Genomic DNA, 15,270 nt, shown 5'->3' with positions numbered 1-15,270 from the left:
TAATGTCAGAATATGGTATGCTAATGAGTGTGCATTCTGAGACTGTTGCTCACTTATATTCATTTTTATTAAAAGTTTATTTAATAATTATTCATTCAATATTCCATGAGATTGTCCATTTGAAATACTACTTTTGACTTCAGGGATTCCTCAGAGCTGTAAGACTTGTGGCTATGTTGAGGTAAGTCATAATGTCAATTCTTAGTTTTACATACCTGCAGGAGTCAGGTACAGTCTCAAAGCCAGGTGTGTACTGACCAACCATTCATACTGGGATATAGAGAGTCCTGTGTTCTGCTTTAGTAATATAAACACAGTCTCAAAGCCAGGTGTGTACTGACCAACCATTCATACTGGGATATAGACAGTCCTGTGTTCTGCTTTAGTAATATAAACACAGTCTCAAAGCCAGGTGTGTACTGACCAACCATTCAACCCTTCCCTGAGGAATGAGATGAAGATTCTTCATGTAGAGGAACATGGAGTGTCTTTAGAGGAAGTGCATGAGGTCACCAGATTCCATGCTAAGATTCTCCATCCCAAGTTCTCAGCTATCTCTGTTATACTGAGATATATATTTTCTTGGAACGTAGATGTCCACTCTGAGCTGATGCTCTATCTGACAGTGAAAAAGCAAACACTAATTCCACGCCTATACCTGTTCCCCAGTAACCCCGGCCAAATACTGGTGAGGTTCCATTATTATAGAGGTGACCTTAACTAACCAGTGGTGCAGTTTATGTTGACACTCATTAAATGAAGATAAGTGTGTTGCTAGTTTTCTGAATAATGTTTGAATTAGACTATACATTGACTGGCTGTGTATTCCATGCCTCGTTTCACAGGCTGTGGAAGAACAGGAATCAAAGTTTCAAGGGTCTAAAAGGATTCCTATCACAAGACCAGAGCAGTCCTTAAAACTGAATAGTTCCTTCAGACTGAACATTCCCTGTTCTACCTCCATCTTTCCACCGGTACAGTATTTGTAGACTAAGAACATGAATCTGACATTTAAGTCACATCTCTCTCTCTCTCTCTCTCTCTCTCTCTCTCTCTGTCTCTCTCTCTGTCTCTCTCTCTTTATGCTGGCAGTGTTTGGTGCATGCTGGGTATTGTATGAGCGAGGGTGAGTGTTGTCTTGAGTTAGATCGCCTGTGGTTTCTTTCTTGTTTACTTTTCTTGGTGGTTTTCCTTTTTCTGCTGATTCAGGTTTTTTTCAGTGGTAGAATTAGATATATTGTATTTCTTGTTGAATTGTCCTGGTTTTGGTGGGGATGGCGACCCACATGGGGTCGTTGTCCCTGCCACTTGGGCACGGCTTGAGGTGTGTTACTGAAGCTGCTGTCACTGTGGAGGAGTATCTGGTCTCAGTAGGAGAGAAGGTAGACTATGAAAAAGTTATGCCGCTTTTTCTCCGTCAACAAGGGTTACGATTTTGAATGTACCGCCTTTTATTGCAAATGAGCGATTGGAACGAGAGTTATTGCGGTTTGGGAAGTTGGGTTTCAAACACTCGGCTCTGAAAAAGGTTGTTGTTTCGGCGACAGGTGTTTATGTTTTTGGACTCACCGGAGCAGACTTTGGAGTTATCGTTTAAAGTCAAGTATGACAACAGACTGTATATGGCTAATGCTAGTATGGGTAGTCAACAGTGATTTGAGTGTGGGGATGTTGGCCATAAGCGACATGCTTGCAGGTGATCCTCGTAACGCCTGGACTCACTGATGTAGGGAGAGGTAGGCTGACAGTCGTAGAGCAGCCACAAGCACCTGTTGCTGAGGAACAAGTTGTTTGTGTTGAGGGTACTGAGTTGCAGTTTGTAACAGAGGGGAACATAGCGTCTGATGTGCAGCAGAAAAATATTGTTGTAGGAGCTCAGGATGGATCTGGGGAGCCATTTCCCCAGACTGGTGAGAAGATGCCCAGTACGCGTGATGGGGTACAGGAGGGGGTTTAGGTGGGTATAGTCTCCCAGGTAGTGGAGGAGATGCACGGTACGAGTAATGGGGTACAGGATGGGGTTCGGGTGGAGCTAGTCTCCCAGGTAGTGGAGGAGATGTCCACTACTGGTAATGGGGTACAGGAGGGGGTTCAGGTGGGGCTAGTCTCCTAGGCAGTGGAGGAGATGCCCGGTATGAGTAATGTGGTACAGGTGAGGAGTGTTGAGAGGGATGTGGCAGAGGGGAGTCAGGGGTCTGTTGCCTCAGTTGAGGAAGATCAGGAGAAGGATATGGATATTTCTGATATGATAGCAGCTGGCGATGACTCAATCAATCAAGGTTAGACAGGCTGTATGTATCTGATCACTACTGTAGTAGTTAATGAAGGTGGTGTCGGAGCAGCAAGGTTAGACAGGCTGTATGTATCTGATCACTACTGTAGTAGGGTTGACATTACTCCTGAGGGTTTTTCTGATCCCCATATTGTTACTGTTGATATTCACTTGTCCTGTCCATGAAGGTCATCACCTTATTGATATTTTAATGTGAAGATTTTACATGACGCCATGTTTTGGGAAAAGTTTTTGTTGTTCTGGAAAACATTGAGGGTTATTAATTAGAATTTTTGAATCCTTGAGACAATGGTGGGAGGTTGGGAAGGCCCAAATATGTGTGTCTTGTCAACAGTATACTGCTCTGTCTTGTATTGAAGTTAAAGAGACTATCAGGGCCCTTGAACAGGACATCAAATCTATTGAATTGAAGTTGCTCACTCAGAGGGACCCCGGAGCCCCTGGCATCGATGTTTTACCATCTGAGTTCTATAAGCACTGGGGTGCTACCCCCGCTGTCTATTGGGGGGGATTTTTATGAAGTGGTGTGTGAATCTTTTCATGAGGATTCTCTTCCTGTATCCTGTCAACGTGCTGTGCTTTCATTGTTGCCAAAAGGGAGGATTTGGCCCTTTAAAAAAACTGGTGACCTGTTGCATTGCTGTGCGCAGAATATAAAATGATATCTAAGTGTCTCTCAAACAGGTTGAAAGAATATCTGGGGTTGTTGGTCCACATGGACCAGTCTGACTGTGTACCTGACCGCTCTATCGTTGAGAACTTGTTTCTGATAAGAGATGTTTTAGACGTTTGTAAACTGTCTGATGTGAATGTGGGTTTACTTTCTTTGGATCAGAAGAAGGCTTTTGACCGTGTGGACCACCAGTACTTGTTCAAAACAATGAAAGCCTTTGGGTTTGGGGATGTTTTTTTGTCTTGGATGAGTTTACTGTATGCTGGGGGCCTCATGTATGATGAAGGTGGGGGGTTGGGTTGAGCTGCCCCATCCCTGTCCATAGGGGTATTAGGCAGGGATGCCCAACTTCAGCGCAGTTATATTGTCTGGCAATTGAACCAATGCTTTGTTTTTTAAGAGCGAGGCTTACTGGTTTCTCTGTGCCAGGGGTTATGAAGGGTCCCACGATAGCACGGTCTTTGTATGCAGATCACGTGACAGTTTTTATTACAGGGGTTGAGGATGTTAAGGTTCTCTCAAATGCTCTAAAAGGTGTGTGAGGGGTTCTCCTCAGGTAGAGGAGAACCCCCTCTTTTCTTTGGGGAAAGAGTGAATCGCTGTGGGCAGGTCAGCTTCAGATGGGGTCCACTCCACGGTTGGGATGAACATTGTACTTACAGTGTCCCAGGTTGGTGGGGATGATTGACCTGATCACTAGCTGATTCTCAGGTGTGGGAGAGGTTTTCTCTTCCCAAATGTTTATATTTGGGACAAAGTACAGGTTTAGTAGAAGGGGTGAAGTTCTCTTAACTTTGTGTCAGGGGCAGCTAAATTAGCAATTTGGAAAACATGAAAGAACAGTATTCGAGGACAGGGGTTTGTGGATGTGATGGGAATGCTGGAGGGGATGTTGGCAGCGAGACTGAGGGTTGAGTTTGCCTGTTACAAAATGATTAACATTGATCTGTTTGAGTATATGGGGTATTCAGAGGCTGTTGTGTTGAGTTACTGTGGAGGAAGATTTGGTGTTGTGTTTTTAATTGATGTTTAACCATGTTTTTGTTTAACCTCTCTCTCTCTCTCTCTCTCCCTCTCTCTCTCCAGAGGATTCATCTCATACATAGAGACACCACACCAAGCTTTTTCAAGGTGGTTATGGAAATTACAGGGATTGAGATGGAGTTAATCGGTGATGATGAGAGGACAGTATGGAAAGAAATTGTACCAACAGGTAGGAGAATATGTCAATCATAACTGTTATTTCTGACAGATGCTGTTTAGAGTGATATAACCTATTTTTGTTTCTTTCAGATGAATACATCACTGAAACCCATTCAACTAGTAAGTAAACATGAGAGATACAAACCAATGACTTGAGGGCCAGTCAACATGGTTTACTGTAGGACCTGGACTAGTTCTGATTATAAAATACTGTCTTCAAGAACAATGACATCTCCTCCAGGACTTGATGTAGATTAACCTGGTTCTGAATGACCCAATGACATCTCCTCCAGGACTTAATGTAGATTAGCCTGGTTCTGAATGACCAAATGACATCTCCTCCAAGACTTTATGTAGATTAGCCTGGTTCTGAATGACCCAATGACATCTCCTCCAGGACTTGATGTAGATTAGCCTGGTTCTGAATGACCCAATGACATCTCCTCCAGGACTTGATGTAGATTAGCCTGGTTCTGAATGCCCCAATGACACCTCCTCCATGACTTGATGTAGATTAGCCTGGTTCTGAATGCTCCAGACTGTTTTTCTATGTCTGTGAAACCGTCCCTAAATGTGAATATGTGATATGTTCAGGTCGTTATTGTAAAAGATAATGTTTTCTCAATACTTTTATTTTAGGAGTCTGCTTCTAAATGACTGAAATGTAAATGTTCAAATGTAGTTATTTTGTAACCTGACTCTCTCAGGTGCTGTGTTGGGGGCAGGAGGTCCGGCTGAGAGCAGTCTGACTGGTCCTGCAGAGCAGCAGCTGCGTTCTGTACGGACAGAGTTTGTGAAACGAGTATCAGGACCTGTCCTGAATGAACTGCTGGACGGACTCCTGCAACACACAGTCATCAACCAGGAGGAAATGGAGTCAGTGAAGGTGATAGCTGAGAGGACAGAGAAGGCACGTGACATCATCGACATGGTGTTGAGAAAAGGAAATGAGTCATGTTCCAGGATGATCAACCTTCTTGGGGAGCTGGACCCCTGTCTTTGTTCACTGCTTCAGATCAACAGTGTTGGAGAACCAACCTAATGGTAGAATGGATAGTAACAGTGTTGGGGTACCAACCTAATGGTAGAATGGATAGTAACAGTGTTGGGGTACCACCCTAATGGTAGAATGGATAGTAACAGTGCTGGGGTACCATCCTAATGGTAGAATGGATAGTAACAGTGTTGGGGTACCAACCTAATGGTAGAATGGATAGTAACAGTGTTGGGGTACCAACCTAATGGTAGAATGGATAGTAACAGTGCTGGGGTACCAACCTAATGGTAGAATGGATAGTAACAGTGTTGGGGTACCAACCTAATGGTAGAATGGATAGTAACATTGTTGCGGTACCAACCTAATGGTAGAATGGATAGTAACAGTGCTGGGGTACCAACCTAATGGTAGAATGGATAGTAACAGTGTTGGGGTACCAACCTAATGGTAGAATGGATAGTAACAGTGTTGGGGTACCAACCTAATGGTAGAATGGATAGTAACAGAGTACAAACGTTATGGAGAAAAAAACATTGTATATATATATATTGTGTGTGTGTGACGACCCTCCCGCTCTGTCACACTGTGACGACCCTCCCGCTCTGTCACACTGTGACGACCCTCCCACTCAGACTGCAGAATTCTTTCTCTTTGATCTTGTTTTCTTTAATAGGATGTCGGTGGGCAGAGCCGGAAGGGTCGTCAGTGAAATGGGACACCCCTGGGCTCGGCTGTGTCCCGGGGATAAATACACCTTTCCCCCATTCATTGAGGAGACTCTCTCCACCCAGACACACTGTTGTTTTTGGTTGTGGCATTTTGGGGCTTCGTTGTGTTCATTTGTTTTGGCACCTCTCAACAGCCCTCATTATCACCATCTGTGAACACATCCACTCACTTCCACTGCTGACTACACACCCCATTTTTACTTGTATATAGTTGACTTTATTTAAAAAATATGTTTTTCTATATCTCCACGTTGTCTCCCTTTTTGTTACGGGCTATGAGCTGGTTCCTAACAGTGTATCAGAATTAGAATATGAATTAGAGGTCGACCTCTTGACCTCGATTATTGGAGGACCAAAAAAGCCGATACCGATTAATCGGCCGAATTGTTTTATTTATTTTTTATTTGTAATAATGACAATTACAACAATACTGCATGAACACTTATTTTAACTTAACAAAAAAGAAACCCAGCCTAAAACCCCAAACAGCAAGTAATGCAGGTGTAGAAGCACGGTGGCTAGGAAAAACTCCCTAGAAAGGCCAAAACCTAGGAAGAAACCTAGAGAGGAACCAGGCTGTGAGGGTTGGCCAGTCCTCTTCTGGCTGTGCCGGGTGGAGATTATAACAGAACATGGCCAAGATGTTCAAATGTTCATAAATGACCAAGATGGTCAAATAATAATAATGACAGTAGTTGTCGAGGGTGCAACAGGTCAGCACCTCAAGAGTAAATGTCAGTTGGCTTTTCATAGCCGATCATTGAGAGTATCTCTACCGCTCCTGCTGTCTCTATAGAGTTGAAAACAGCAGGTCTGGGACAGGTAGCACATCCGGTGAACAGGTCAGGTTTCCATAGCCGCAGGCAGAACAGTTGAAACTGGAGCAGCAGCACGGCCAGGTGGACTGGGGACAGCAAGGAGTCATCATTTTACATTTACATTTAAGTCATTTAGCAGACGCTCTTATCCAGAGCGACTTAAAAATTGGTGCATTCACCTTATGATATCCAGTGGAACAAATACTTTACAATAGTGCATCTAAATCGTTTAGGGGGGGTTTAGAAGGATTACTTTGTCCTATCCCAGGTATTCCTTAAAGAGTAGTCCTGAGGCATGGTCCTAGGGCTCAGGTCCTCCAAGAGAGAGAAAGAAAGAAAAAGAGAGAATTAGAGAGAGCATACTTAAATTCACACAGGACACCGGATAAGACAGGAGAAATACTCCAGATATAACAGACTGACCCTAGCCCCCGACACATAAACTACTGCAGCATAAATACTGGAGGCTGAGACAGGAGGGGTCAGGAGACACTGTGGCCCCTTCCGATGATACCCCCGGACAGGGCCAAACAGGCAGGATATAACCCCACCAACTTTGCCAAAGCACAGCCCCCACACCACTAGATGGAAATCTTCAATCACCAACTTACCATCCTGAGACCGAGTATAGCCTACAAAGATCTCCGCCACGGCACAACCCAAGAAGGGGGGGCGCCAACCCAGACAGGAAGACCACGTCAGTGACTCAACCCGCTCAAGTGACGCACCCCTCCCAGGGACGGCATGGAAGAACACCAGTAAGCCATAATACATCAATAAAATCATTTTAGTCTCAAATAAATTATGAAACATGTTACATTTGGTTTAAATAATGCAAAAACACAGTGTTGGAGAAGAAATTAAAAGTGCAATATGTGCCATGTAAAAAAGCTAACGTTTAAGTTCCTTGCTCAGAACATGAGAGCATATGAAAGCTGGTGGTTCCTTTTAACAAGAGTCTTCAATATTCCCAGGTAAGAAGTTTTAGGATGTAGTTATTATAGGAATTATAGGACTATTTCTCTCTATACGATTTGTATTTCATATACCTTTGACTATTGGATGTTCTTATAAGCACTTTAGTATTGCCAGTGTAACAGTATAGCTTCCGTCCCTCTCCTCGCTCTTACCTGGGCTCGAACCAGGAACACATCGACAACAGCCACCCTCGAAGCAGCGTTACCCATGTAGAGCAAGGGAAACAACTACTCCAAGTCTCAGAGCGAGTGGTGTTTGAAACGCTATTAGCGCGCACCCGGCTAACTAGCTAGCCATTTCACATCGGTTACACCAGCCTCATCTTGGGAGTTGACAGGCTTAAAGTCATATACAGCGCAATGCATTGCAAAGGGCTGCTGGCAAACGCACGAAAGTGCTGTTTGAATGAACGCTTACGAGCCTGCTGCTGCCTACCATCGCTCAGTCAGACTGCTCTATCAAATCATAGACCTAATTATAACATAATAACACACAGAAATACAAGCCTTAGTTTCTGGATTCGACCATATTAATGACCTATCATCTCGAAAAGAAAACGTTTTTCCTGTCAGTGAAATATGGAACCGTTCCGTATTTTATCTAACGGGTGGCATCCCGAAGTCTAAATATTCCTGTTACATTGCACAACCTTCAATGTTATGTCATAATTACGTAAAATTCTGGCAAATTAGTTCGCAACGAGCCAGGCGGCCCAAACTGTTGCATATACCCTGACTCTGCGTGCAATGAACGCAAAATGACACAATTTCACCTGGTTAATATTGCCTGCTAACCTGGATTTCTTTTAGCTAAATATGCAGGTTTAAAAATATATACTTCTGTGTATTGATTTTAAGAAAGGCATTGATGTTTATGGTTAGGTACAGTCGTGCAACGATTGTGCTTTTTTCGCAAATGCGCTTTTGTTAAATCATCCCCGTTTGGCGAAGTCGGCTGTCTTTGTTAGGAAGAAATAGTCTTCACAGTTCGCAACGAGCCAGGCGGCCCAAACTGCTGCATATACCCTGACTCTGTTTGCAAGAGAAGTGACACATTTTCCCTAGTTAAAAAAAAGAAATTCATGTTAGCAGGCAATATTAACTAAATATGCAGGTTTAAAAATATATACTCGTGTATTGATTTTAAGAAAGGCATTTATGTTTATGGTTGGAGCAACGTGTACCTAAGCGATTATATGCAAAGCAGGACAGGCTAGATAAACTAGTAATATCATCAACCATGTGTAGTTAACTAGTGATTATGATTGATTGATTGTTTTTTATAAGATAAGTTTAACCTCTTACATCTAGACGTTCCGCTAGCGGAACACCTGCTCCAATATCCAATGATGGGCGTGGCGCGAAATACAAATTCCTCTAAAATCCGAAAACTTCCATTTTTCAAACATATGACTATTTTACAGCATTTTAAAGACAAGACTCTCATTAATCTAACCACACTGTCACACACATTTCAAAAAGGCTTTACAGCGAAAGCAAAACATTAGATTATGTCAGCAGAGTACCAAGCCAGAAATAATCAGACACCCATTTTTCAAGCTAGCATATAATGTCACAAAAACCCAGAAGACAGCTAAATGCAGCACTAACCTTTGATGATCTTCATCAGATGACACACCTAGGACATTATGTTATACAATACATGCATGTTTTGTTTAATCAAGTTCATATTTATATCAAAAAACTGCTTTTTACATTAGCATGTGACGTTCAGAACTGGCATACCCCCGCAAACTTCCGGGGAATTTGCTAACAATTTACTAAATTACTCACGATAAACATTCACAAAAAGCATAACAATTATTTTAAGAATTATAGATACATAACTCCTCTATTCACTCGATATGTCCGATTTTAAAATAGCTTTTTGGTGAAAGCACATTTTGCAATATTCTAAGTACATAGCCCAGCCATCACGGGCTAGCTATCTAGACACCCGGCAAGTTTAGCCTTCACCAAAATCAGATTTACTATAAGAAAAATGTTATTAACTTTCCTGTTCTTCGTCAGAATGCACTCCCAGGACTTCTACTTCAATAACAAATGTTGGTTTGGTCCCAAATAATCCATCATTATATCCAAATAGCGGCGTTTTGTTCGTGCGTTCTAGACACTATCCGAAATGGTAAATCAGGGTCGTGCTCATGGCGCATTTCGTGACAAAACATTTCTAAATATTCCATTACCGTACTTCGAAGCATGTCAACCGCTGTTTAAAATCAATTTTTATGCAATTTATCTCGTAAAAAAGCGATAATATTCCGACCGGGAATCTGCTTTTCGGTAAATAGAGGGGAAAACAGAAAGAGGGGGGCGGCCAGTGCACGCGCCTAAGCCCTTTGTCCTCTGATAGACCACTTAGCAAAAGCACTCGTGTGTTCCAGCCAGGGCTTTGAATTACGTCATTCAGCTTTTTCCCGGGCTTTGAGCGCCCATGGAAGCCGTAGGAAGTGTCACGTAATAGCAGAGATCCTTTGTAATGGATAGAGATGACAAAGAAGGCAAAGAAATGGTCAGACAGGGTACTTCCTGTACAGAATCTTCTCAGGTTTTGGCCTGCCAAATGAGTTCTGTTATACTCACAGACACCATTCAAACAGTTTTAGAAACTTTGGAGTGTTTTCTATCCAAAGCTAATAATTATATGCATATTCTAGTTTCTGGGCAGGAGTAATAATCAGATTAAATCGGGTACGTTTTTTACCCAGCCGTGAAAATACTGCCCCCTAGCCATAACAGGTTAACCCACCATTCCTTGGTTGTCATTGAAAATAAAAATATGTTCTTAACTGACGTGCCTAGTTAACCTCTTATGGACAGACGTTCCGCTAAGCGGAACCCCGTTCTGCCTGCGGAACCCCTAGCCAACTGCCAATGGCATCGCACCGCGCAAAATACAAAACCTAAAAACTAAAATACCACTAAAATACTACAATTCAATTTCCTCAAACACATGACTATTTTACACCATTTGAAAGATAAGACTCTCGTTAATGCAACCACATTGTCCGATTTCAAAAAGGCTTTACAGCAAAAGAAAAACATTAGATTATGTTAGGAGAGTACCCAGCCAGAAATAATCACACAGTCATTTTTCAAGCTAGCATATATGTCACAAAAAAACAAAACCACAGCTAAATGCAGCACTAACCTTAGATGATCTTCATTATATGACACTCCTAGGACATTATGTTATACAATACATGCATGTTTTGTTCAATCAAGTTCATATTTATATCAAAAACCAGCTTTATACATTAGCATGTGATGTTCAGAACTAGCATACACACCGAAAACTTCCGGTGAATTTACTAAATTACTCTTGATAAACGTTTACAAAATACATAACAATCATTTAAAGAATTATAGATACAGACCTCCTTTATGCAATCGCGGTGTCAGATTATAAAATAGCTTTTCGGCAAAAGCACATTTTGCAATATTCTGAGTAGATAGCTCGCCATCACGGGCTAGCTAATTTGACACCCACCAAGTTTGGCATTCACTAAACTCAGAAATACTATAAGAAAAATTGGATTACCTTTGCTGTTCTTCGTCAGAATGCACACCCAGGACTTCTACTTCAACAACAAATGTTGTTTTGGTCCCAAATAATCCATAGTTATATTCAAATAGCTCCGTTTTGTTTGTGCGTTCAGGTAACTATCCGAAGGGTGACGCGCGGACGCATTTCGTGACCAAAAAATTCAAAATGTTCCTTTACCGTACTTAGAAGCATGTCAAACGCTGTTTAAAATCAATTTTTATGCGATTTTCCTTGTAAAATAGCGATAATATTCCAACCGGACGATATTGTATTCATTCAAACAGGTGAAGAAAAACATGGAGTACTCTCGTGGCTCCTGGCTCTGAGCCACTAGGCTGACCACTCACAAACAGAGCTGCTGGACCCTGCCCAGAGACTGCAGAGATCCCATTCCACTTTCTGGCGCCTTCAGAGAACCTAGAAGCCTTAGAAATTGTCACGTTACAGCAGAGATACTGTATTTTTGATAGAGAGGCAAAGAAGCACCAGAAATTGTCAGACAGGCCACTTCCTGTAAGGAATCTTCTCAGGTTTCGGCCTGCCATATGAGTTCTGTTATACTCACAGACACCATTCAAACAGTTTTAGAAACTTTAGAGTGTTTTCTATCCAAATATACTAATTACATGCATATTCTAGTTTCTGGGCAAGAGTAGTAACCAGATTAAATCGGGTATGTTATTTTCACCCGGTCGTGAAAATAGTGCCCCCTAGCCGTAACAGGTTAAATAAAGGTAAAATAAAAAATAAATATATAAATATTTTTTATCCGCCAAATCGGCGTCCAAAAATACCGATTTCTGATTGTTATGAAAACTTGAAATCGGCCCTAATTAATCAGCCATTTCGATTAATCGGTTGACCTCTAATCTGAATCATTTGGACCAGGGAGACAGGATCCTAGATCAACACTCCTACTCAACACCATGGGGTGTATTCACTAGGAAACTGGACCTGATCCTAGATCAAAACTCCTATTCAACGTTTAGGATTACAGTGAATGCTTTCCCCCTAAAACAGTGAATTTGTCCAAAATAAACTATTGTTTTGTTGCAAAATGTTGTGCTACGGTGGGTGACTAATTAATACACCCCACCTCTTCGGAGGACAAATATCTTAGTTTTATTTCAGCTTTTTTGCTACACATACACATACATACACTTTCAAAAAATAAAGGGAACACTAAAATAACACATCCTAGATCTGAATGAATGAAATAATCTTATTAAATACTTTTTTCTTTACATAGTTGAATGTGCTGACAACAAAATCACACAAAAATAATCAATGGAAATCCAATTTATCAACCCATGGAGGTCTGGATTTGGAGTCACACTCAAAATTAAAGTGGAAAACCACACTACAGGCTGATCCAACTTTGATGTAATGTCCTTAAAACAAGTCAAAATGAGGCTCAGTAGTGTATGTGGCCTCCACGTGCCTGTATGATCTCCCTACAACGCCTGGGCATGCTCCTGATGAGGTGGCAGATGGTCTCCTGAGGGATCTCCTCCCAGACCTGAACTAAAGCATCCGCCAACTACTGGACAGTCTGTGGTGCAAGGTGGCGTTGGTGGATGGAGCGAGACATGATGTCCCAGATGTGCTCAATTGGATTCAGGTCTGGGGAACGGGCGGGCCAGTCCATAGCATCAATGCCTTCCTCTTGCAGGAACCGCTGACACACTCCAGCCACATGAGGTCTAGCATTGTCTTGCATTAGGAGGAACCCAGGGCCAACCGCACCAGCATATGGTCTCACAAGGGGTCTGAGGATCTCATCTCGGTACCTAATGGCAGTCAGGCTGCCTCTGGCGAGCACATGGAGGGCTGTGCGGCCCCCCAAAGAAATGCCACCCCACACCATGACTGACCCACCGCCAAACCGGTCATGCTGGAGGATGTTGCAGGCAGCAGAACGTTCTCCACGGCGTCTCAAGACTCTGTCACGTCTGTCACATGTGCTCAGTGTGAACTTGCTTTCATCTGTGAAGAGCACAGAGCGCCAGCGGCGAATTTGCCAATCTTGGTGTTCTCTGGCAAATGCCAAACGTCCTGCACGGTGTTGGGCAGTAAGCACAACCCCACCTGTGGACGTTGGGCCCTCATACCACCCTCATCGGGACTGTTTCTGACCGTTTGAGCAGACACATGCACATTTGTGGCCTGCTGGAGGTCATTTTGCAGGGCTCTGGCAGTGCTCCTCCTGCTCCTCCTTGCACAAAGGCGGAGGTAGCGGTCCTGCTTCTGGGTTGTTGCCCTCCTACGGCCTCCTCCACGTCTCCTTATGTACTGGCCTGTCTCCTGGTAGCGCCTCCATGCTCTGGACACTACGCTGACAGACACAGCAAACCTTCTTGCCACAGCTCGCATTGATGTGCCATCCTGGATGAGCTGCACTACCTGAGCCACTTGTGTGGGTTGTAGACTCCGTCTCATGCTACCACTAGAGTGAAAGCACTGCCAGCATTCAAAAGTGACCAAAACATCAGCCAGGAAGCATAGGAACTGAGAAGTGGTCTGTGGTTACCACCTGCAGAACCACTCCTTTATTGGGGGTGTCTTGCTAATTGACTATAATTTCCACCTGTTGTCTATTCCATTTGCACAACAGCATGTACAATTTATTGTCAATCAGTGTTGCTTCCTAAGTGGAGAGTTTGATTTCACAGAAGTGTGATTGACTTGGAGTTACATTGTGTTGTTTAAGTGTTCCCTTTATTTTTGAGCAGTGTCTATCCATACACACACACATTTCCATATGCCATATATTTTTACATTGGGATGTGATGTTTTACAAAATGTTTGAATCTTTCTAATCGTGTATTATTCACAGATTGAGAGCTAAAGATGAAAACCTTTCCTTTGAGTATTATTATGTTATTTATTGACTGACTGTGGTTTTCCAAATCACCCAACACTGATATTTGAAGGTTCAGTTTAAGTGCATGTGATGTTCTAACCGTTCCTGAACCTGTGAGCAGAAACTTGCTACATCAGGGCAATACCAGAATAAATGATCTATTGATTCTGTCTCTTCACAACAAAATCTACAGAGCTGAGATTGTTATATATATATATTTATAGCATTCTGTTGGTGGCAAGAATTTTACAGTGAGGGAAAAAAGTATTTGATCTCCTGCTGATTGTGTACGTTTTCCCACTGACAAAGAAATGATCAGTCTATAATTTTAATGGTAGGTTTATTTGAACAGTGAGAGACAGAATAACAACCTTCTCCATTTTCCAGTTGCCTCCTCCATTTTTGTGGTAGTGCTGCAATCAGTTGGTTGTAAATGTGGATTGAGCAGATATTCCCATGTATTTTTGATAACTGCATATGTGACAACGCCATTTCTATTCATCACATCATTAATAAATATAATACAATTAAAAAATAAAATAATCCATAAATAATGTTTTTTATTAATCAATATATTTGAGTTTAACCATCACATTTGTTGTAATATTTTTTTCTACCTTTTACGGAGTATAAAACCAAAAAATTCAAAAGGCACTCGGACATCTGAGCAATCTTTTTGCAGGTGCATGGCAACAGATGAAGAAGATGTAGGAGAAAGGAAACCGCACACTGCTTTTGATAGTATCACTGATATTTAATAATAAGCTTTACGTATCGGCCTCACGGCCTTCGTCAGAGCTTTACGTATCGGCCTCACGGTCTTCGTTAGAGCTTTACGTATCGGCCTCGGGGTCTTCGTCAGAGCTTTACGTATCAGCCTCACGGTCTTCGTCAGAGCTTTACGTATCGGCCTCACGGTCTTCGTCAGAGCTTTACGTATCGGCCTCACGGGCTTCGTCAGAGCTTTACGTATCGGCCTCATGGCCTTCGTCAGAGCTTTACGTATCGGCATCACTTCGTCAGAGCTTTACGTATCGGCCTCACTTCGTCAGAGCTTTACGTATCGGCCTCACGGGCTTCGTCAGAGCTTTACGTATCGGCCTCACGGTCTTCGTCAGAGCTTTACGTATCGGCCTCACTTCGTCAGAGT

The 15,270-nt window shown here is 42.6% G+C and overlaps 2 protein-coding genes across 2 annotated transcripts in view; both read left to right on the top strand.

Annotated features, from left to right (window-relative positions):
• LOC106597755 (NACHT, LRR and PYD domains-containing protein 12) overlaps window positions 1–15,270 on the top strand; it is a 65,216-nt gene that overhangs the window by 19,460 nt on the left and 30,486 nt on the right. The window lies entirely within an intron of this gene.
• On the top strand, window positions 360–5,283 carry LOC106596856 (NACHT, LRR and PYD domains-containing protein 1 homolog). Its single transcript, XM_045723057.1, has 5 exons — window positions 360–688; window positions 846–974; window positions 4,053–4,179; window positions 4,260–4,289; window positions 4,877–5,283. Exons 1-5 carry the CDS (start codon window positions 455–457, stop codon window positions 5,209–5,211), a joined length of 855 nt encoding a protein of 284 aa, XP_045579013.1. The 5' UTR covers window positions 360–454; the 3' UTR covers window positions 5,212–5,283.

Source organism: Salmo salar, chromosome ssa08, assembly GCF_905237065.1.
Source record: "Salmo salar chromosome ssa08, Ssal_v3.1, whole genome shotgun sequence".
NCBI classification, from domain to species: Eukaryota; Metazoa; Chordata; class Actinopteri; order Salmoniformes; family Salmonidae; genus Salmo; species Salmo salar.
This window is presented reverse-complemented; position numbering and strand designations above follow the sequence as displayed.

Coding starts and splice junctions, on each gene's coding strand:
- LOC106596856 (XM_045723057.1), top strand. CDS start 455: ATGAAGATTCTTCATGTAGAGGAACATGGAGTGTCTTTAGAGGAAGTG. Junction 975..4,052: donor CTACCTCCATCTTTCCACCG/GTACAGTATTTG, acceptor CTCTCTCTCCAG/AGGATTCATCTCATACATAG. Junction 4,180..4,259: donor GAAAGAAATTGTACCAACAG/GTAGGAGAATAT, acceptor TGTTTCTTTCAG/ATGAATACATCACTGAAACC.